At 44.8% G+C, this 23,877-nt stretch overlaps 2 protein-coding genes across 10 annotated transcripts in view; both read left to right on the forward strand.

Moving 5' to 3' along the window:
• The window catches only part of LOC311019025 (transcriptional repressor CTCF-like), a 198,267-nt gene that overhangs the window by 144,910 nt on the left and 29,480 nt on the right, over positions 1 to 23,877 (forward strand). The window lies entirely within an intron of this gene.
• carmil2 (capping protein regulator and myosin 1 linker 2) overlaps positions 1 to 23,877 on the forward strand; it is a 206,229-nt gene that overhangs the window by 91,665 nt on the left and 90,687 nt on the right. For 8 of the 9 annotated variants that reach the window (XM_084018171.1, XM_084018176.1, XM_084018173.1 and 5 more), the window contains exon 22: positions 17,693 to 17,761. The exons of the other annotated variant lie outside the window; for it this stretch is intronic. In XM_084018171.1, coding sequence (XP_083874297.1) covers positions 17,693 to 17,761 — 69 coding nt within the window. The remainder of the gene's footprint in view (positions 1 to 17,692; positions 17,762 to 23,877) is intronic. 9 annotated transcript variants of the gene reach the window in all.

A 23,877-nucleotide genomic window follows, 5' to 3' on the forward strand; every position in this document is an offset into this window, starting at 1 on the left:
CTCACATTTTTTGGTCTTTGTAAGAACTCTAGCAGCAGCGTTCTGAACAAGCTGTAGCTGCCTGACAGTTTTTTTCAGAAGACCTGCAAGGAGACCATTACAGTAGTCTAGCCTACTAGTAATAAAGGCATGTACAAGTTTTTCTAAGTCTTGAGCTGACATGAGCCCTCTAAGTCGTGCTACATTTTTGAGGTGATAGTAGGCTGATTTTGTTACTGATTTAATGTGACTGTCGAAATGTAAATCAGAATCCATAATAACCCCAAGATTTCTGGCTCTGTTTTCAGGGACAGAGAGTGAAGGTGTTGAATTACTTTAAACCTTTCTTTTTTAGCACCAAAAACAATTTTGTCCTCATTTAGTTGTAGGAAGTTTTGGCACATCCAGTCTTTGACTTGCTCAATGCACTGGCACAGAAGATCTATGGGGCGATAGTCGTTTGGTGATAGTGCTACATAGATTTGGGTGTCATCAGCATAGCAATGGTGGTCAATGTTATTATTTTGCATGATTTGTCCTAGTGGGAGCATGTTGATGTTGAATAAAGTCGGCCCCAAGATTGAACCTTGGGGGACTCCACACGTTACATTGGTAGGTTCTGATACAAAGTCGCCAATGGAAACAAAATAGTTCCTTTCTTGTAGATATGACTTGAACCAGCTTAACTCTGTGCCTGAGAGCCCCACCCAGTTTTCCAACCTGTCCAAAAGTATTGAGTGGTCGACAGTGTCAAATGCAGCAATGAGGTCTAATAGCATTAATATTGAAGTTTTGCCAGAGTCTGTGTTAAGACGGATGTCATTTACAGCTTTAATAAGGGCCGTCTCGTTGCTATGAAAAGGTTGAAATCCTGACTGGAAGTTGTTGTGGCAGCCAGTTGAGGCCAGGAAGTGATTTAGTTGTTGGAGGACAACTTTCTCAATTATTTTACTTATGAAGGGTAAATTTGAAATTGGTCTGTAGTTGGGATGTTGGGAATGTAGCAGGAGCAGATTTGGTTATCAACAGCTAATTATTAATGTTAATATGATTATCGATATTAATAATTATATTGAATATATTATTATGATATAATCATGAATATATGGGGCACCATTTACATTTACATTTAGGTCATTTAGCAGGCGCTTTTGTCCAAAGCGACTTACAATAAGTACATTTGTCAAAAGAAGGAAACAAAGAAACCACAATGTATCATTGCCGATAAAGTAAGAGCTAAAAATAGAGTGTTAGGTCCTCATCTGAGTAAAGTAGTACTTCAAGAGCAACAGTGCTATGATCAGAGTGCTATAGGTAAGGGTTTTTTTTGGGAGGGGGGGTGTTAGTGGGTCATGCTATGTAGAGTCGAGGTGAAGTCTAAACAGGTGAGTCTTGAGCCTTTTTCGGAAGATGGCAAATGACTGCTGTCCTGACATTAGTCTGGAGTTCGTTCCACCACTGAGGCGCCAGAACAGAGAAGAGTCTGGACTTTGCTGAGCGACATTCATTTGATTTCAGCGATGGTGGTACCAGCCGGCCAGCTGAAGTAGAGGAGCGAAGTGCTCGCTCCGGGGCATGAGGTTTGACCAGTGTTAGAGGTAGACGGGTGCCGTTCCATTGATGGCCCTGAAGGCCAGTGTCATCGTCTTGAATTGGATGCGTGCTGCAACAGGGAGCCAGTGGAGGTCACGGAGGAGGGGGGTCACATGGGAGAATTTGTGTAGATTGAAGATAAGGCGTGCTGCAGCGTTCTGGATACGCTGCAATGGTTTAATCGCAGAGGTCGGGAGTCCGGCCAGGAGAGAGTTGCAGTAGTCAAGGCGGGAGATGACCAGTGCTTGGACCAGGAGTTGCGTTGCATCCTTTGTGAGGAAGGTCCGAATCCTGCGGATATTGTAGAGGGCAAATCTGCAGGATCGGGCCACAGCAGTGATGTTGGGGGTGCAGGATAGTTGGTCATGAAGGATTACACCCAGGTTCCTCGCAGTTGACGATGGCAATACTGTGATGCCCTCGACAGTGACAGACAGGTCCATGTGAGGGCAGTCTTTCCCTGGGATGAAGAGGAGTTCGGTTTTATTCAGGTTAAGCTTGAGGTGATGTGCAGTTGTCCAGACAGAGATGTCAGCCAGACAGTTCGAGATGCGAGTTGCAATGTGAGTGTCAGAGGACGGGGGAAAAGAGAGGAACAGCTGGGTGTCATCTGCGTAGCAATTGTAGGAGAATCCATGCGATGTGATAACAGAACCTAGTGATCTGGTGTATAGTGAGAACAGAAGCGGTCCTAATACTGAGCCTTGAGGGACACCCGTGTCCAGAGAACAGTGTTTGGACATAGAGCCATTCCATGTGACCTGAAAGGTGCGATTTGTCAGGTATGATGTGAACCAGGTTAGAGCAGAGTCAGTTATGCCAAGTTCAGCCAGACTGTGGTTGACTGTGTCGAATGCAGCACATAGGTCGAGGAGAATGACAACGGAGGAGTGGGATGAGGCTCTGGCGTCTCGCAGTGACTCAGTCACTGTGAGGAGGGCCGTCTCAGTGGAGTGAGCTGTCCTGAATCCTGATTGATTAGGGTCTAGGAGGTTGTTCAGTGAAAGATAGGATGACAGTTGGTTGTAGGCGGCACGTTCCAAGGTTTTAGAGAGGAATGAAAGAAGAGATACAGGTCTGTAGCTTTGGATGTCAGTAGCGTCTAGGGTGTGTTTTTTAAGGAGAGGCTTCACGGTAGCTGTCTTAAAATCCGCTGGAATGACACCTGAGGTGAGGGAGGAGTTGATCAGGGTGGTGAGGAATGGCAAGATGTCGTGTGAGATGTCCTGGAGAAGAGAGGAGGGAATCGGGTCGAGGGAGCAGGTGGTGGCACGGTTAGATGTAACAAGTGCGTGAACGTCTTCAGAGGTGAGGGGGCTAAAGCTGGTAAGACCATCAGATTTGAGAGTTGGGGGAGATGTCTTCTGGGAGGGAATAGGCGTGAATGAGGAGCTGATGTAATTTACTTTCTTGGTAAAGTAAGTTGCAAAGTCATCGGCAGTAAGGGAGGAAGGGGGGGAGGGGTAGGAGGGGTGAGGAGGGAGGAGAACATGGAGAAGAGTTTCCTGGGGTTGGAGGCAGAAGAGTTGATCTTTGCCAGGTAGAAGGCAGATTTAGCTGCCGAAACAGTTGAGGTGAAGTCAGAGAGGAAGTGGTGGTAGTGAGCAAGGTCCTCGTGCTGGCCCGATTTCTTCCATTTTCTCTCTGACGCTCGCAACAATGATCTGTTGGTTCGCAGAGGTTCAGACAGCCAGGGATTTCAGGTTGCGGTGGCTGGTGACCATTCGAGGCGTAGAGGGGAGGGATGTGGTGGGCTTCATGGGGAGGGAGAAAGTCACAAAGTGGTGGTCGGACACGGTGAGCGGGGTAACAGAGAGTGCTGAGATGCCACAGGATCTTGTGAAGACAAGGTCAAGTTGGTTCCCGGCCCGGTGAGTTGGTGGAGAGGGGGAGAGTGCAAGGTCAAATGCGGAAAAGAAGTCAATGAATTCAGATGAATGCAGCTTTCCCGGATGGATGTTGAAGTCACCGAGGACGACGAGTGGTGTGCCATCATCAGGGGAGCAGCTCAGGAGGGCATCCATCTCATCCAAAAAGTCACCGAGAGGACCGGGTGGGCGATAGATCACTATGATGTTGAGTTTGAAAGAAAGGGTGACAGAGACGGCGTGGAATTCAAGTTTAGATCAGGGAAAAGATAACCAAAAACTGTATTCAGTCTCAATATAAAGGTTTTACACTCACATGCGAATCATCGTGATCATTGGTAAGTATAAATAAAAAATCAATTGAACAATTAAAAAGGCGTGAAATTAGCGCACTAGCCTTCACAACCTGCTGTTATCCAGTGACATATACACAACAAGCACAAGAGACCGCTAGTTATAATATAATAAGATTTATTAAAATCAGATGGCCGGGTATAGCCACCAGATGGAGCTATTTCCCACAGTGTGCAGGGGCAGAGCCACTGACGTCGGATATAATAGCGAAAGAGGGAGAGATGGCCGGTACAGCCACCAGATGGAGCTATGTCCTCAGTGTCCGGAGACGGAAACAGCTGGCATAGGATACGTGTGGGGGCAATGTATGTGTGCATGTGTGTGTTAGCGGGACACAAACAAAGAGAGGGGGAGAATGCGCGCGCAATATTCGAAGGCTCAGGAGGCGTGTTACTATCACACAGGAGCTCATGAATGAACTGGCGTTCGTTCAGCGGGACCCCGGTCCTTTAACTGATAGTAGACGCTTACTGAGCTCGCGAATATGGCTGAGGTTAGTCAAAAACACCGTTACAGAAATCAACCCAGCGGCGTGGGTACACAATCAGCCTTTGAATACAACAATACAGCAGCCACGGACTCGGCGGTCCGTGATCAAAACTTAAAACATGTTAACAAGAATTACAAGCATGTCCTACACTATCGAATCTCTGCTTCTGCCCAGACAAATAGCCTCTTACTTCGTGTCGATGTGAGGTTTCCGTCCCGTGCGGTGATGGCGTTTCTCGACGGCGGCGGCGGACGGTGGTTCGCGAGCCCTCGTTCGGCGACGGAGGGTGTGACGAGCCGGCTGAATCCAGACGAGGACGGGGCGTAGAAGTTAACCTCCTCGCGGATCAACTTAGTTGAAGAAAAACAGTTAGTGTTTTCTCCCTTCTGCAGGCAACAATAAAATTGCGGGGCTCAGCGATTTAGTCAGCTGACTTCAGACAAGAACGGGGAAAGAAAGTGTTTTTCTTCCTTCCGCGGGTAGAGTAGAGAAAAAGAGAGGGAAAACAGTCTGTTGCTCGTCCAGCGAGTTTGGGGGAAAGACTGCGGCCTAGGACAAAGGAAAATGCTGCCGACGTAAAGGTTCACCTCCTGTTGCAACGCGTGTCACGGTGGAGAGAGGAAGTCCTTAAGGCAGCGCCGGTTTATATAGCTCACGGCTGCTCCCGGGGACCCCCTGGGGTACCTGTGGCTGTCAGCCAATAGGGCACCAGTTGTGTGACGTTGCACTTCGCACCTCGGTGAGAAGTGGAACTCAAATGGCGGTTGTAGTTTTTAATCCCCTTTGTCCCTTTGTTCTGACCGCATGTGAAGGCTTTTGTAGGCCGCATTGTGTAGTCCTAATGGTGAGGTCCCAACATTGATAATAGAGGCATCTAGGCTCCGCTTTTTTAGAAGAGGTTTAATGACTGCAGTTTTGAAGGCCTTTGGGAAATTGCCTGATTGAATGGAGTTATTTACTATTTGCAATACGTCTATTGATAGGCAGTCAAAAACATTCTTAAAAAAGTTGGTAGGTAAAGCATCAAGGCAGCAGGTGGATGATTTTAGATTTGTCACCGTTTCCACTAGAGTTTTAGAGTCTATGGCATTAAAGCTTGCCATCATTGCTGTTACTTTTTCCTGAACAGGGTGGTGATCCAACTTTTTTGTTTGAGATATTGATGGCGCGTCTGATGCCTTCAATTTTATTAGTATAAAAGAATGCAAACTCATTGCATTTGTGCATGGAATGGAGTTTAGCTGGTATTTGTGTTGGGGGGTTGGTCAGTCTGTCAACAGTTGCAAATAGGGTTTTCGCCTTATTAGTGTTGTTGTTTATGATATTGGAGAAGAATGTTTCTCTCGCACTTTTTAAGACTAAATTGTAGGCCCGGAGGCTCTCTTTATAGATGTCATGGTGAAAATTAAGTTTAGTACTCCGCCAGATTCGTTCAGCCTTCCTGCACTCTCTTCTCTGGGCTGTCACAACAGCAGCTTTTCTCCAGGGTGACTTTTGCTGACCAGAAATTGTTTTAACCGTAGCAGGTGCAATGACATCTATGACCAGGTGCAATGACATCTATGACATTCAGAATTTTGGAATTAAAGATGTTTACAAGATCATCAGCATGACATGGATTTAGAGGTGGTAACGAGGAGATGGCATTTTTAAAGAGTACATTGGCATGTACATTGATGTACCGCTTTTTGACCTTATTTGATTCTGTTTGTGTGTCAGGAATGAAAGAAATATTAAAGAAAACACAGAGGTGATCAGTCACAAAAACATCAGAAACATTGAGACCTTTTGTGATAATCAGGTCCAGGGTGTGTCCCTTACAATGAGTAGCCTCTTTCACATGTTGAGAAAGGTCAAATGTGTCTAGAATATTAAAAAGTTATTTTGCACCCTTGTCATTCAAATCATCAATATGAAAGTTAAAGTCACCAGTTATAACTAGGCAGTCAAAATCAGTGGAGGTGCTAGACAATAATTCAGTAAAATCATCGAAAAAATTTGATGAATATTTAGGTGGCCTGTAAATAATTAACAGGAGAGCATTTCAACACAGCACAAAGATATTCGAATGATGGAAAAACACCAAGTGACATCTGTTTCCCCTGAAATGTATTTTTTAAATATAGCAGCAACCCCTCCACCTCTTTTCCCAGATCTACAAACATCAATAAAATTATAGTTTGGGGTGCTGTCTCGATCAGAATGCTTGCACTGTTATTTTGTTCTAGCCATGTTTCAGTTAAAAACATAAAATCAAGTTTAGAAGTGGTAATAAAATCATTGACTAAAAATGATTTGTTAATAAGAGACCTAACATTTAGCAGACCCATCCTGATGGTGTTATTGACAGGCTTTGAGGTTGACTTTGATTTTGAGAGAACAGGAATGAGATTGTTTTGGTTAGCTGTGTGTTCAAGTTTCCCAACGTTCACTCTCTTAGTAGTCACAACAGGAATGCAGAAGGTGCCATGTTTTGATGTAGGCGACCTTGGGTCCAGCTGATAATGCGGTCTACTGCTTAACTCTTTTCTGTCTCAGTAATATTCAGGGCTGCTGTCAGGGTGGGGAGGGGGTGGCCATAAGGGGGGGGGGGGGGGAGTGAGCAGCGTCACAGCTGGGATGAACTGCTGGAGGTGGTTGTTGACGCTGAGGGGGAGATTGCCTGGGTTTTGGTGACTTATTTGCAGTCTTGGAAGAGGGGGTCCTGGGTTTTGGTGACTTATTTGCAGTCTTGGAAGAGGGGGTCCTGGGTTTTGGTGACTTAGTTGCAGTCTTGGGAGAGGGGGTCCTGGGTTTTGGTGACTTAGTTGCAGCCTTGGGAGAGGGGGTCTGAGTAGGGCGGGGGGTAGGTGAGGGTAGCTCCTGGAACTCCAAGGGGGAGGAGGGGAGAGAAAGGTTTATTGGAGAGAGGGAGAATGACGAAGACCTGGATGGGGATTTGGGGGGGGGATCCACATTCAATCCTCCTTCGACGTTTCTGATAATCTGTGTTTTGTCTTCCCTCTTTGTTGGTTCCTCTCGTCTCTTGTCCTTGGCGACAGATGGATGACGCAGGCAGTAAGACATGTTGGTGATGAATAGCTTTGCCCCTAGCTTATTTAGGCAAAGTCTGTTTGTCTTAAAAAGATGCCTGCGGTCCCAGAAAAAGCGGAAATTGTCAGTAAAATGCATTGGGCGAGCAAGAGATGCAGTTGAGAGCCATTTGTTGAGCCAAAACAGTCTACTGAATGTTTCAGCTCCTCTCCCGGTCGGGGGCAGAGGGCCACTGATGAAAACCTCAGCATTCACAGAGCTGACTGTTTTAAAGAGTTTGTTGAAATGTTCTCTCAACTCTCTTGATTGTTGTTTTTCAATGTCATTAAATCCAATGTGCAGAATGATATTTTTCACAGTTGGGTGTGCAGCCACAATTTCCAGGATTCTTTTTTCCAAGTCAGACTTCGAGTCGAGTACTTTGATGTTATTACTGCTTTTCATATCTTTTACAGAAAATTCACCCACAATCAGATTTTCAGGCCCTGTCGTTAGCTTTCTCTGTGGCTTTAAGTTGGTGTGGTGGTGGGGGGTTATCCAGGCAATCAGAGGGGGATCCATGGTCCTGCAGCAGTGGAGCAAACCTGTTCTTTAGTTGAACAGTTGTTTGCTGGGGAGGTTTCTTGGTAGCTCTCCTCTCCCCAGCTGTCCGCTGCTGTGTCCTATGAGGCAGTGGGGTTGAGGAGGCGCTGTGCCTGGATGGAGATGGTAACGCAGGCCAGCCGGTCAGATCACGGCGCTGGGTCCTGCCAGTTATCCGTTCTCCCATGTCACAGGGAGATGGTCTTCTCTTTGGCTTCGCACCAAGTGTGTTCCAGGGAGGATTATTGCTGGTAGATTTATTACCCTGTACAGGGTCCTCCCGTTTCTTCATAGCTGGGTTCTAGCTCCTGTCTACTGTTTTGAGTCAGTGCTAGAGTGGTGTTGTTCCAACAAAGTCCATTCACTTCTACATTTACATCTAACCGATTAATTTTTGTTTCCAGCAGTAAAATCTTCTGTAGGAGTTTATGGTAATCTTCCGTAGAGAAGGGAGGCATCTTCTGCTAATTACCTTTAGCAATGTAGCACAGGCTCAGGCTTGTCTTGTTTGGTAGGCCTCCTCGCGTAGCGTTGAGGAAGTCGTAAAAATATTGAAAAATGCCTGTTTTATCTCAAAGAAAATATAATCCCACTGGTTTTGTAAGTATCCAAGAGCTGCTGCTCTTTGTTTCTTATTGAGGAGAAGCAGATAGCAAAAAATAGCAGAAAATCGCAGGCAGGGGTTAGAGCAAAGAGGAAAAGCGTCTGCACTGTAGGAAAGCCTGAATCATATATAAGTTGAAAAGAATTGGTCCGAGCACAGAACCTTGAGAAACACCGTATTTAACTTCAGTGTGCCTAAAGGATTTTTCATTGACATGCACAAACTGAGATCGATTGGATAAAAAGGACTTAAACCAGCTTAATGCGGTTCCTTTGATGCCAATTAATTTTTCCAGTCTACATATTAGTCCTGCTCTTACATAGGATTGAAGATGGCGCCGGTGTGTGTGGCCTGCCGTCTCTCGCTGTTTGTGTTTGTGCTGTTTGTGTCGATCGTTATCTCTAATGTCAGCTCACTGCTTGTGTACGACCGCCAAACACTGTTGGATCTTCGCCCCTCTGCAAAGGATTTGGTGAAAGTCGACCACGATGGTCATACGACGTTTCGGCCGGTTCACTTCCCCAGCAGGTTACCTACCACTCACCTGTGGCGCTCCCTCGCTCCACTCCCTCGGGGCAATCGCCGACGCCGCCGGGGAAAAACACAGCGGCCAGTTGGTAAAGCTGAAGGCTCTCTCGGCACGAATTTCCGTGGCTTCCCCGGAGGAGAAACGGAGCGGTACCTGGTCTCTTTTTCCACCCGCGATCGCTGGATCCTGTCGGCACCTGGCTGGTACCGGTCGTCGGTTCGGATGAGGAAATCCGCCCCCGTGGCCCCTGCGCTCCTCACCCTCGCTGGCGTGGACGGAATCCCCGCTACCTACGGACCCTGTGTCAAGCCCCACCAATAGCCGATGCCTCGGATGCGCCTGTCCGTGCCAGGTTCGGCCTTGTCAATGCAAGATCGCTGGCAAATAAAACGTTTATTCTAAGGGATTTCTTTATGTCCCGTGGTCTGGATTTACTCTGTGTAATGGAGACATGGCTGAGTTCTGGTGAGTTCACCCCTCTTGTTGAACTCTCACCACCGGATTGCTGTTATTTTAGTTCCCCGCGGTCGTCGGGTCGGAAAGGAGGAGGAATAGCAGTTGTTTTTAAAAGGGACTTTAAATGCCGGCACATCTGCCTGCAATCCTCATTCACAAGCTTCGAACTTTGCTTATGTGAACTCGGTCGCTCTAATGTCGTATTGTGTGCTGTCATTTATCGACCACCCAAATACAACAAGGACTTTATAAGTGACTTTTCTGAATTCCTGGCCGAAATCCTGCCTAAACATGAACGTGTCCTTATCATTGATGATTTTAATATTCACACCTGCTGCCCAGATGAGCCAATCTCCAGGAACTTTTAATTTAATGCAGTCTGTGTGTGGTCCTACCCATGAACTCGGGGACACACTTGACTTAGTGCTCTCGCACGGTCTGTGTGTTTCCAATCTGGACATTTGTGACACTGTTTTCTCGGATCACATGCCGATTTTATTTGACATCCCCTTTCAGTGTCCGGTTAAACCGTGTGCTCCTCTCCGACGCTGTCGTATGTTTAACTCCTCCACTCCAGCTCTGTTCTCCTCAACTTTTATTGGTCTCTGTGAGCTAGAGGATAACTCTAAAGCCTCTATGGGCTTGAACACTGAGGAGCTGGCATCGAGTTTTCATTCTATTTGCTTACAAACACTGGACATGATTGCTCCCTTGAAGAGCCGGTGCACCAAACCTGTGCCCGAGCCCTGGCTAAATGACGTCACTCGTGCTGTCAGACAAGAGTGCAGGAGAGCGGAGTGCAGGTGGAAAAAGGACAGGCTGCATGCTTCTTATGGTATTTTTAAAGAGAGCCTGTTGTGCTATCAGAGGACCCTAAAAGCTGAGAAAAATAAATATCTCTCAGAAATAATTGCTTCTAATTGTAACAATCCCAGTGCTCTGTTCAAAACCATAAATACTGTCCTCGATGCTCCCAAGTTTATTGGTTTTGATGCCTCCACCGAAATCTGTGAAAGATTCCTCCACTTCTTCAGTGATAAAATTGTGTCTACAAGAGCCTGTATCTCTCAGCCCTCCTTTGCCTTGCACATCTGTATTTGCTCAGTTTGAGCCGGTGTCCCTCTCCATTTTAAAGGACATAGTTAGTCATATAAAGCCCTCTGGTTCCCCTGTTGATGCCATCCCCCCTCGTCTGTTTAAAGAGGTACTTGTGACAATTGGACCAAGCATCCTTGAGATTATTAATAATAGCCTCTCCTCTGGTACAGTACCCGGGGTTTTTAAACATGCACTAGTACGCCCTCTTCTTAATAAAACAGGCCTTGACCTTTCCCTCTGTTCCAACTTCAGGCCTATCTCCAATCTTTCATACATTTCCCAAATTTTAGAGAAGATTGTCTACAACCAGTTATTACTGTTCTTAGAAGATAATGGCATCACTGAGCTATTCCAGTCAGGGTTCAAAGCCCTCCATAGCACAGAGTCAGCACTTTTGAAGGTGTCAAATGATATACTTTTGTCAACAGACTCTGGTAAGTCTGTTGTCCTAGTGCTTTTAGATTTGTCTGCTGCATTTGACACTATTGACCACAGCCTTTTAATCTCTCGCCTCAAGGACTGCGTGGGCATTAAGGGTGTTGCCCTTGACTGGTTTCGGTCATACTTAACTGACAGAAGCTTCTGTGTAAAAATTGACAATTTTGTGTCTTCAACAGCTCCTCTTCCACATGGGGTCCCCCAGGGCTCAATCCTCTGCCATCTTTTATTTGCTCTTTATTTACTCCCCCTTGGTTCTGTTTTTAGGAAACACAGTATTTCATTCCATTTTTATGCTGATGATTGCCAGATCTATGTTCCACTGGCATAAAGCGAGGCTCACACAGTCCAACCACTCATTGACTGTCTTAATGTCATCAAAGCCTGGCTCTCACTCAATTTTCCGAGTCTCAATGAGAATAAAACTGAAATAATGATCTTTGGACCAAGTTGTTATTCCCCCCCCCCCCCCCCCCCCCCAGCATTGACCTTGGCCCCCTGTCACTGTATTTCAAAGACTGCGTCACTAACCTGGGGGTCAAGTTTGATTCTGATTTTAAACTTGAGAAACATCAGTGGTGTAGTACAGAAAAGTTTTTATCAATTACGTCAAATAGCAAAGGTAAAACCTATTTTATCAAGACCTGACTTGGAAAAATCAATCCATGCTTTTATTACAACCCGTCTTGATTATTGCAACTCCCTGTACATAGGGATCAGCCAGGCATCCCTCGCCCGTCTGCAGCTTGTGCAGAACTCTGCACCCAGACCCGCAGGCATGAGCACATTACTCCCATCCTGGCGTCCCTACACTGGCTTCCTGTGTACTACAGAATCAATTTTAAGCTTTTGTTATTTGTTTTTAAAAGCATAAACAACCTTGCTCCACCCTATTTATCCAATTTGCTTCAGCCTTACTGCCCACCCCGATCACTAAGATCAGCCGACCAGAGGGGTATTCCACCAAACTCGCTAATTAAAGCGGCGCTTACCTGGTTAAGCCTGGTTAGAACTAACGCCAACTTCCACTTGCGGCTAAACCCGTTCCATTAACGCATTTCAGCCGCGCCTTGTTGAGGCTAATTCAAGCCAGGTTAAAGTTGTCTTGTGTTACGCCGTTCACGGGATATGAAGCCAGACCAGAACCGTGAATGTCGAATCATCGAGAAAATGGCAGAAAAGACCAGCGCAAAAAATATTGATGGAACTGTATGAGGAGTACAAACCCATCATAACCAAAAAAGGGAATACTGTAGTGATAAATAAAAATCGCGAGGCTGCTTGGGCAAGAATTGCCGAACGATTAAATACGGAAGTACCGTTAAGAGTAACATGTTCTAATATAACTCTGACTACAATTTGTCGAACGTGATGATAGCGTAGAGGTAACGCGTTAGCTTTGCATGCCGCCGGCCACGGTTCAATTCCCGACTATGGAACTTTGAGAAACTTCTTTCTTTGTCCGGAACTCTCTCTCTCTCTTTTTTTTTGATAGGCCTAGTAAATTCATCTACATTGACCAACACATTGATCTCAACAATTCAATGAACACATTCAATGAACCTATTAATGAACTCACCTGAAAGGAATTTATGTGGCTGAAAATTGCATGCAGCAATGCCTTTGTCATTGGGATATACATGCTATTAATAATAACATCTTTATGCCTATCATGTTTTTGCAAGTTATATTTGGGTTCTGGGGAAATTGTATGACATATTTATCATAGTTAAGGTAAAATGTTGGTCTAATTCTCTGATCTAAAGACAATTATACAGGCAAAAAAACAAAAAAAAACACACATGAGATGTCTTCGCCGGGATGTGAACCTGCGATGCCCACATCCGGGGGCAGGAGCATCACCACTCACCCAACTGGGGGCTTTAGATAACGATATGGCCAGTTGGTCTTAAACAAAATAAATGATTTATTCATATTTTTTTAATTGCAAGCGTGTATTCTTAGACGCTTGATGAAAATATAGTCTGTTTGTACTTAATATATGTAATTTTGACGAGGACTAGGCTTGGCGGAACCTTCTGCTGGTACAGTTGTTTCCGACAGACGGACTTCTCTGAAACCCCCGCTAAAGTAAGCCTGATGGTTAGCCTGCCCCGGGGCAGGCTAGTTTGGTCGGATAAATTCCCATGGTTACTTAGCGGAGAGTGCCTCAAGTCACGTTGATGGAACGCAACTCTCGCTAAAGGTAGCGAGGCTTATCGAAATTAGCCCGGCTTTGCACTTAGCGAGTTTGATGGAATACCCCTCAGCTGTTGCTGACAGTCCCCAAAACAAGGCTGAAGCTCAGAGGTGACAGAGCATTTGCCGCTGCTGCACCCAAGCTCTGGAATGAGCTGCCTTTGAATGTTAGGCAGGCCTCCCCGCTTCCTGTTTTTAAATCTCTTTTAAAATGCATTTTTATTCCCTTGCTTTTAACTCACCTTGATTTAATTTTTTATTTGTCATTCCCTAAAAGCACTTTCAGTTAGCTGGTCTGTTCCTTTACTCTGCCCCTGCCTTGTTTCCTTGCCTTTTCTTGTTTGTTCTTTTCTAAAATGACTTTGTGTTTATGTGTTTGTCTTTTACCTTAATCTTTTCTTTTTATGTCACAATGTAAAGAACTTTGGCTTCCCTTGTGGTTTTTAAATGTGCTATACATTATAAATGTGCTTATCACCCGGCCCGCGGGTGATAAGGGGAGAATATTTTTTTTTAATTATTATTTTATCTATTTAAAAAAAAAGATATATATACCGTAAATCCTCTAATACTGGCCTGTATTCTATTACCGGCCAGTCACATTGGCCGGGCCAAGTGTCGACAGGCAGCGTTATTTCCACCCTTCCCATTCATTCAGTCAGGTTCGCGTCGCGAAGATTTTGGCTGAGTTCTATATTAAAGGATTTACGGCAGGGATGCCAGGGTGAAATTGGACAGGGGGCCAGATTCTTTTCAAGTGAGACCTCAGGGGGCCGGATTACACTTTCGGACTGAAAAGGCCAAACATTGACTCAACACATGGATAGGTAGGCTATTTGAAATTATTCATGAAGGCCTACACATCAAAAATAAATTGCATTGGCACCAAAATAGCCTCACAATGAGGCCTAAATTACATACATTACAAAGGAGGATGATTGACAGGCGCTCTCCTTCATACAATCACGTGCACACTTCATGGCTGCACCTGATTGGACGATCCGCTTTCACTGCTGTCCTGTCTGCTCCCGGATTTCAAACCGACCAACATGGCGGCTCGTTTGAAAACTCTCTTATTTTACGACAATAGTTCACCGAAACGTGTTTCTGAAAACATTTTATGCGAGAAATAAGCTATGCAGTTGCTGAATCTGTCTTTATTTTAGATCGACAACATTCAGTTTAAAAGATTTTCGAGAGCTTGCGGGAGGCAGCGGCGCACCGTCTCCACAGTCACCGTGAGTCGAATGCATTGCAAAATCTGGCCCCCTGTCCAATTTCACCCTGGCATCCCTGGTTTAGAAGAAAAGATCATTGACATTAGTTGGTTTAGGTTGATTGGAGAAAAGTAGTCTAAATATATATCAGGTCTTAATGCTAGTTATTAAACTCCTGAGTTTGAGGGTAACGCGGTTCCAATTGAAGGCAAGATGCAAGTAATTTTGTCGCGGATTGCTAGAATTTTATCATTAAAAAAGTTCAGAAAGTCGTTACTACTAAGATCTCTAGAAATGCATGGCTCAGTAGAGCTGTGACTCTTTGTCAGCCTGGCTACCGTACTGAAAAGAAATCTAGGGTTGTTTTTATTTTCCTCTATTAGAGATGAGTAGTAGGCTGCTCTGGCATTAAGGAGAGCCTTCTTGTATGTTTTAAGACTGTCTTGCCAGACTAGGCGGGATTCTTCCAGTTTGGTGGAGCGCCAGATGGTTTCAAGTTTACGCAATTTTTGTTTTAATTTACGAGTTTGGGAGTTATACCAGGGAGCTAACTTCCTATGCTTTATAGTTTTCTGTTTTAGCGGAGCAACAGAGTCGAGAGTCGTTCGCAGTAGGCTTCCAGATTAATCTATAAGAGAATCGATCTGGGAGGGACTAAGATTAACATAGAAGTCCTCCGTTTCATTAAGACATGGAAGTGATGGTATCAAAGGCCGCACAGGTCGAGGAGGATGAGAATAGTGATTAGACCAGAATCAGCTGCCATGAGGAGGTCATTGGTGATTTTTAAAAGTGCGGTTTCGGTGCTGTGGAGGGGACGGAAACCAGACTGGAACTGTTCGTACAGGTTGTTAAGTGATAAGTGGGAGTGGAGTTGAGTAGCGACTATTTTCTCAAGCATTTTGGAAATGAAGGACAGATTTGAAATAGGACGAAAATTATTGAAGTTGGTAGGATCTGCACCAGGTTTTTTCAGGATTGGGGTTATTGCAGCGGTTTTGAATGATGTAGGAACAGTTCCAGTGGTGAGAGAGGAGTGGATGATGGCAGAAATGAGGGGGACCAGAGAGGGGAGACAGGATTTAACCAGAACTGTGGGGAGGGGATCCAGCTGACATGTGGTGGGCTTGGACTTATGGATGAGGTCAGAGATCTCTGAGAGGGTGGGGAGCACGAAGGAGGAAAAGTGGTGGGTGGAGGTCAGAAATGGCACTGGAGGAGTTTGAACCAAGATCCTGATGGATTGTCTGGATTTTGGTGTTGAAGAAAGACATAAGAGAGTTACAGAAGGCAGTTGAGTACAAATGGGGTGGTATGGAAACTGGAGATCGAGTGATATTGTTGAACAGTGAAAACAATGACTTGGTGTTACCTACATTTGAACAGATTATGCTGGAGTAATAGTTTAATTTGGATTTAGCAATACAATTATTTTTGTACATCTCTTTGTGAACAGTCAGTCCAGTCTTACGGTGAAGCCGCTCAAGCTGCCTGCCTTTAGCTTTCATGAGCCGAAGTTCGGGCGTAAACCAGGGAGCAGAGAGGGAGAAAAAGACAGATCTGGTTTTGAGTGGAGCGATGGAATTGAGGATATCATGAAGTCCTGTGTTATAGTATGAAACCAGCTGTTCAGGGGTGGATAAGTCTTCAATGTCCATGAAGTTGTCAATACTAGAGGAGAGAGAATCCATGTTTATGTCCTTAATATTACGGAAGGAGATGGAGGGGGTGAGATCGACGTTGAATGAGAGGAGGAAATGGTCGGTGATGGGGAGTTCAGCTGCTGCACAGTCAATAGGGGTGACACCAGAGCAGCATATTAAATCCAAGATGTGTCCTTTGGAGTGTGTGGGAATATGGGTGTGCTCCTGAAAGCCAGAGCTCTCAAGGCAGGATGTAAAGTCTCTGGTAAGAGCGTGGTTTATATTGTCCATGTGTATGTTAAAATCTCCCAGCAATATTGTGTTTGGTGAGAGAGTGGAAAGATGTGTGAGGAAGGCAGCAAAGTCATTTAAAAACTCGCTATTTGGTTTCGGGGGGCGGTAAACAGTTGCAATAGTTGTAGGAGTAGGACCAGGCAGTTGGCATACAGTGGATTCGAAGGAGCTGAAGGCAGGGACAGACAGTGGCGAGACTTCCCAGGTATCTCGGTAAATTATCGCGAGACCCCCTCCCCTGCCGGAACAGCGGGGTTGACAGTTGTAAACAAACCCCGGAGGAGTTGAGTCGTTGAGTTCGGAAAAGTTGTTGGGCTGTTGCCAAGATCACTATGATGTTGAGCTTGAAAGGAAGGGTGACAGAGATGGCGTGGAATTCAAGTGCAGATCGGGGTAGGTGGTCCAGAGGAAGGACCTGGTTGGACCACCTAGGTGAGATAAGGAGTCCAGTTCCTCCTGCTCGACCTGTTCGTCTTGGGGAATGTGAAAACGAGTAGGCAGTTGAGAGGGCAGCTGGAGTGGCAGTGTTTTCTGTGGTGATCCCTGTCTCCATAAGGGCCAGGAAGTGAAGAGTCTGCAGATAGGCATACGCTGAAATGGTGTCCGCTTTATTGACTGCAGACTTGCAGTTCCATAGCCCCCCTAGTACTTCAAGTTCTGTACAGGTGGAGAATGGTGGGTTGCAGAGATTAGATGGGTTACAGCCTCGACCGATGGGTCTTTGGCGAAATCTTCTCCGGCTTGATGTCCTGACTGGGATAGGACACATGGCTGCAATGGGTGGTGGTTGAGGTGCCTACCTCAATGGACTTCCTCGATTGACTCCCCTGTCTTTGTTCAGCTGTCTTCATTTGGCTGTCCTGAGGCTGCAGCTGACGCTGTAGTGACAAGCTCTTAAGTGCTTGGTTCACCTCATGCAGGTTTAGCCCCTCCCTCCAATCAAGTCTATTCACTACAGCTGAGCTGGCTGAAACTAGGTAATTGCCCACTCAGTATGAACAGCTTCACAAGAATTTAAACAACAAGCTATCTAGACAAGACTAAATGTTACAACTAGCTCTACTCACAGAATGCCTAAACCCAAATCTACAATTAGTTTCTGACTTACCAACAAGATACAAAGCAGCTTCCTTCCTTTCTTCAGACAAAATGTATTACTATCACGTCTAATGTCCCCATTCCATTCAAACTAACATTCAGTACATGATTGGTGCAGATCCAGAGTGTTTAGTATTTGATGTGTTTATTTGATGTTACCTGATTTTCTCTCTCTCTCTCTCTCTCTCTCTCCCTCTCTCTCCCTCTCCCCTTCAAGGACTCTCACATGGGACAGAAACAACATAACTGCCAGGGGTTTCCAGGATGTGGCTGATGCCTTGGAAAGGTCATTCATATACAAGCAGACACATATAGAGAGGCTAAGCCCTGCCCCTTCCGGTGTCCCCCATGGGACCTTATTTTGAAAAAAAAGAGAAAAAAAAGTATGGTAGTTAAGGGAGAGAGACAATTAACCATTTGAATCGTACCATGAATTACACAAAATGTTTGTTGTTACGCCCCAGGCTAGGGGAACAGGGGCACAACATAAATGAGGAAGAGAACAACGTTTCACAATCAAAAAGCTGGACTTTATTGGGCACAGGTCAAAGTGAACAAAGGTGTATGTTACAAAAGGGTGGACAAAATCAACACCACGTCTCTTCAGGGTGAACCAAGGCCAGAATAACAAACAAAAGAAACTATCTTCTCGACCAGACTAACTTGCCCTGGGAGGAATAAAAAGGAACAAATAAAATTACAAGGTCTAAGCATAACTTCCTAAACTAACAAAAACAGGAGAAAAAGGGGGATCAAAATAAATGGCAGTTACACCCTTACTGCTTCTTACCAAAAGAAATATTAATGGCAAAAATGGGAATACTAAGAACAGTGCCGAAGCACAGCAAAAAAGGGTCAGCTAACTAACACACACACACGATAACAAAACACGACTAGATGGTGAACTAGACACCATTCAAATACACGCTCAGATCAAAAGCCCTCCAATGCTGTGTGAAGAGCACTGCCATTTCAAACTGGGCCGCTCGTCAGGCTCATCGGCTGCAGCTGCGGAGAACCAATGGCTGGACCTGTAAATCAAGCAGAGATGGACAACAAAAAACAGGAGCGCTCACTTGGGCCTAAATGCAAAAACTATTGGCTGGGGGCCGTAACATTTGTACATTTAAAAGATTATTGTTCCAGTCCAGAAAGTCTCAGCTTGTCGTAGTATCATTTAGTTTATTGTGAAACTGCTCAGTGAACTACATCTCATCTCATCTCACAACACAGCTGTTAGCTTGACTTGCTAGCTAGCTTACTTAGCTATGTTCCATCACAAATGTGATGTTTGTGTGGGAAGAGAAAGAATGAGCAAGACCTGTTGTAGTGTGAGAAACGCTACATCCTGGTACCAAACACACAGGCATCGTAGATTCAGAGAGAGAGAGAGATGTCACTTACCACAATTTTCAGTCTCAAGGCCTTTGTACACTGAGTCCATTTTGTTTTCATCTAGAATTGGCACCATTTTTGCTTTGTGGCATGTTATCCATCTGAAAGAGGCCACTGCCATCAGGGAATACTGTTTCCATGAAAGGGTCTACATGGTCTGCAACAATGCTTGTGTGTCATTGTTGGTATGTGTCAAAGTAACAGCCATATTGAATGGCAGGACCCAAGGTTTGCCAGCAGAACATCGCCCAAAGCATCACACTGGCTGTGTCTGAAATCACTCCCTACTCCCTATATAGGGAGTTTGCCATTTGAGTTTCAATGTGTAGTGAGCGTTACTATTCCCTATATAGTGCACTCAAAGTTTCACACAATGCATCGTGAGAAGTAGTGTACAGGCGATGGTCACTAGCCGAGCAAATTTTTCCATCATCATTGCGCTGAAAGACAAATCGCGAAGGGACGAGAGGGGAGAGAGAGCAGGAAAAGGGGTCGGCATGGGTACCCTGACTGGTCTGTGGACAGGGGTTGGCATGAGCACCCTGACTGGTCTGCGGACAGGGGTCAGCATGGGCACCCTGACTGGTCTGTGGACAGGGGTCAGCATGGGCAACCTGACTGGTCTGTGGACAGGGGTCAGCATGGGCACCCTGACTGGTCTGCAGCTATGCAGCCCCCTACGCTACAAACTGCCACCTTTTTCTTTCAGAACCAGCATGAACTTTTTTCAGCAAACTGAGCTCTAGTATCTCTTCTATTGGATCGGGCAACACGCACCAGCCTTTGCTTCCCACATGCATCAATGAGCCTTGGCTGCCCATGACCCTGTCACCGGTTCATCTGGTTTTACTTCCTTGGACCACTTAGATACTGACCACTGCAGACTGGGAACATCTCACAAGATTACAAGAGCCAATCAGAGGGGAAGTTGGGTGGGTGCTTAGTCTGCTTACTTACACTGTGCCATCAAAGTTGAGCAGTACGAGCGAGTAGTCAACTAGATCAGACACACACAAGTTACATTGCATAAATGTTACGGGTCCCAGGATAGGGCACCGTAAGGCAGATATATGTCCTGTTAAGGAAAGCAGGTAAGACACAGCAAATGAGGACATGGTGCGTCTCGTTCGTCTCCAGATTGCGTTTGACAAGACGGGGGAAGCCTCGCATTATTTACCGTCCCCGCAACAACTAGAGTGACACAAAAAAGTTCCGCCCCACTGTCACACATTACACTCTGCTCTGATTATCTTGTAACCTGTTCCCTCATTAAATATAAACGAAAATACAAAAAAAATACATATACCAATTCAAATGGTTATATTTGAATAACCTGCCGAATTTGTATCAAATCAAAATCAAATCAATGTGGTCACAGTCTTAGGTGTGCCACATAAAAACATACGTACAGTATGTCTACTGTTTTTTCCCCCCTAATTTACACTACAAAGAGTAAATATATTTATTATTTATTTTTGGTACATTGCTTAACAAGCATAATTTAATTTTGCTTAGTTGTGACCTGTTGAGGTGCAATAAATAACAAAAGTTCCAATAGATATATTGTGTTATTTTTGTCAATCCACTCTACAAGCATAGTGCTTATAATATCTACCATAGTCCATCACATTTTATTAGATGCCAGTCTCACATTCCCACAGCAACGTTAAAATTGTTTAGATTTGTGCACTGTGGATTTCTGTATTGAGTATCCATCCATCCATCCATTGTCTACCGCTTATCTTGTATTCAGGGTCGTGGGGGGGGCTGGAGCCGATCCCAGTCATTGGGCAAAGGCAGGGTACACCCTAGACAGGTCGCCAGTCCATCGCAGGGCCAACATGTAGAGACAAACAAGCATTCACGCTCACATTCACACCTACAGGCAATTTAGAGTCACCAATTAACCTATCCCCATCCTGCATGTCTTTGGACTGTGGGAGGAAGCCGGAGAACCCGGAGAGAACCCACGCTTACACGGGGAGAACATGCAAACTCCACACGGAAGGAACCCGGGGCCGACCCGGGAATCGAACCCGGGACCCTCTTCCTATTGGGCGAAGGCGTATTGAGTATCCATTTTTTTATAATACTCAGATTTATCATAAATAATTGAACACACACATGCATTTTAAGTTCCGTCAAAGAGGGATGGAGATGGGGTCCAAATTATCAGTATTTAAAAATTATTTGAAAGTAACGCAATAGTTACTTTCCAAAGTAACTAGTTACTTTTAGAGTTTGTAACTCAGTAACTACTTTAGTTACTTTCTGGGAGAAGTAACTAGTACTTTAACTAGTTACTTTTTTAGAGTAACTTCCCCAACACTGAATATAATACACTATACTCTCTTCTAGTCTTTGCAGCATAGCTTATGAACACAAATGCAGTGTGTATTCTCAATACTCATATAGTCATAACAGTATCAGACAAAATGGACATAGCTTCTGTATTGTACTGTAAGCTAAATTCAGTATATTGTAATTACAGCACTCTAACTGCCTCTCAAACATTGTTGTTCACACCAAAGTTCAAATCTCAGATCTGTACTCGGTAGCAGGATTTGGGGTTATCAAGATAACTTATATTCAAGATAAGATCAATTCATACAAAAGCATTACATTGGTCACACTGGTGCACCTAACTTTTTCATTTAGGCGCACCAACACATCATTTAGGTGCACCCAAAATGTTTTGCTGTGTCGTTAGGCTCAGCAATAATACCCTTTGCATCTTTTCTTTACAGTTCCCATAAACACTGGTCATTTCTTAACACATTCGGTCAATGACTAAACAGGAGGGGGGGCACACACTTGTCACGGTATCGGTTGTGTTTCTGGTGCTTTTTAACACTTCTGAACAACGATGCTCGACGGTAAAAGCAGCGTTCCCAGCCAGGCTCTGCTCTTACTGTTTGCAGTAAATGCATAATGTTGGTGAACCGCTTCGCTACACCAGCTCGGTACCTGATGAGAAATGACTGGCATCTTACTGTGCAAGGGGAGACAGGTGGAGAAGCGGTTAACTCCGCTGATGATGTTGTGTCTGCTGTACAGTTCTCTGGAATAAGGATAACTACAGTTTCACTTGTATATTAAGTCTTCTACACAACATTCAGCGAAGAAGAGACCAGGGTCAGAGCCAATCAGCGAAGAAAGGCCCTTCTATACTCTGATCCACCACTGATTGGCTCAGACTGTGGTATTTCTCCTCTGCTGTATAGTGCTGGGGAAAAAACATTACGCTCCACACATAAACAGACCTGCTAAAAGTTTGGTGTACCGGTACGACCAAGGAACATATTTAGTTGCCCTTCACTGATTTTTGGTCACATGTGCGCCCAAATGGTCACATGCTGGAGACCTGCAAAGCTCATATGTTAGTCCGCAACCCTGGCGTTGTTTAGAGAAAAAAGGAAAAGACTATAATAATTCAAATTATTATGTTGACTATAAGAAGATATGATTTTTTACAATAACTCCACAATGTTGTAAAGTCAAAATGTATTGGAAAAAAAAGGTAATTTCCAACTTGCGTTCCGACTCTAAGTGATCTAATTGGATTCAGTAGTTTTCAGAGGTGCATTCTGGGTGCAGGTGATTGATAATTAAGTTTGGTATTTCAGTGGCAGAGTTCAGCAAACAACACAGTAGTTGTTTTCAATGGCGTGTCTAATGTAGTTAATTTCAGACTTAAAGAGAGACTGTGTAGGAATTACTCCCATCTCGTGGTAAAATAGTATTTTGCATTCAGACGAATAGTGCCCACTCGCGCATCACTTTGCTGTTGTTATGTACCAAGAATCTATGACAACATGTCATCCAATACCACTTTGTCATCCAATACCACTTCACCAGTATTCTTTCAGGTGATGAGGTTTTCAAACAAACATCTGTGAGCATGTATAAGTAATTACTCCTCGAGCAAGATAGTGATTTATGTTGGCATGTTTTTATTGATTTATTTTTGGTAGCCTTCCATTACTATGTCATAGCCTATAGCATCAACTAACAACTAGACACACAAGAAACACAAATGAATGTTACTAAAGTGCTTATATTGCTCTACAACAATGACTGTAAAAGGCAAGTGGTTGTGTCCAGGATCACCACAGGCGAATGAAAATGCTTGTTAAATGTTGCTCTCTGGGAGCTCCAGCGGTACGTGGGCGCACCGGTCCCTGGGATTAATACATCACGGCTGGATAAAAAAGCTTGGTAGAAGTCGCTGTCTGCCCCGGGGGAGAGCAGGTCCTGTGTGCCACCCTGCGTGTCTGGAAGTGCCTCTCGCTGAAGTGATCTCCTTTCATTCACGCTGGCTCTGAAGGAAATTGCGTTAAGGCGTCATGTCCCTCCTCAGCGGTTATAGTCTTCAAAATGGCGGAACGACATGGAAGCCTCCTGAGGACTTACCTGTCCAATACGAATAAGAAATTCTTTGCTTACGAGGATGAATCAGGTTATTGGCAGAGGTAATTATACACTTATGAGGACCTATTTATGAATGAAGATATACTTAAAATACACACGGTCCCTTTAAGACCTTTGCACGCTGAGTCCGTTTCAAATTTTTTTCATCCATCAAACGAAAAAAAAAAAAGTATATATATATATGTTAGGGATCGTGTCACATGCTGTAATTCACAGGTGAGGAAAAGTACCATTACTAGTTAATGATAGTAACACGCAAACTCCAACCATGCAACCTGAAAGGGTGCCATGGCTGCTGTTGTTGGACAGAGAATGTCTCCTACGACACCACAACTGTCACACCTTCTTGACGTGTATTGAAGCTCGGAGTGTGGGCAGAACCCAATCTGCACTCCTCCCCTCGCACCGGGGTGTTAGGTCCTGATGATGTGATTGACTACTTAAGCCATGTCCACATGAAAACGTTTTTTGTGCGTAAACGCAGAAGTCTTGTGCGTTTCGGCCTGCCTGAAAACACACTTTTTTGAAACCAGCTCTCAGGTTGAAAAAGAAAAAAACGGCACCCCTCCGTTTCGT

The sequence above is a fragment of the Eutrigla gurnardus genome (genome assembly GCF_963514095.1).
Source record: "Eutrigla gurnardus genome assembly, chromosome: 9".
Taxonomy (NCBI): Eukaryota; Metazoa; Chordata; class Actinopteri; order Perciformes; family Triglidae; genus Eutrigla; species Eutrigla gurnardus.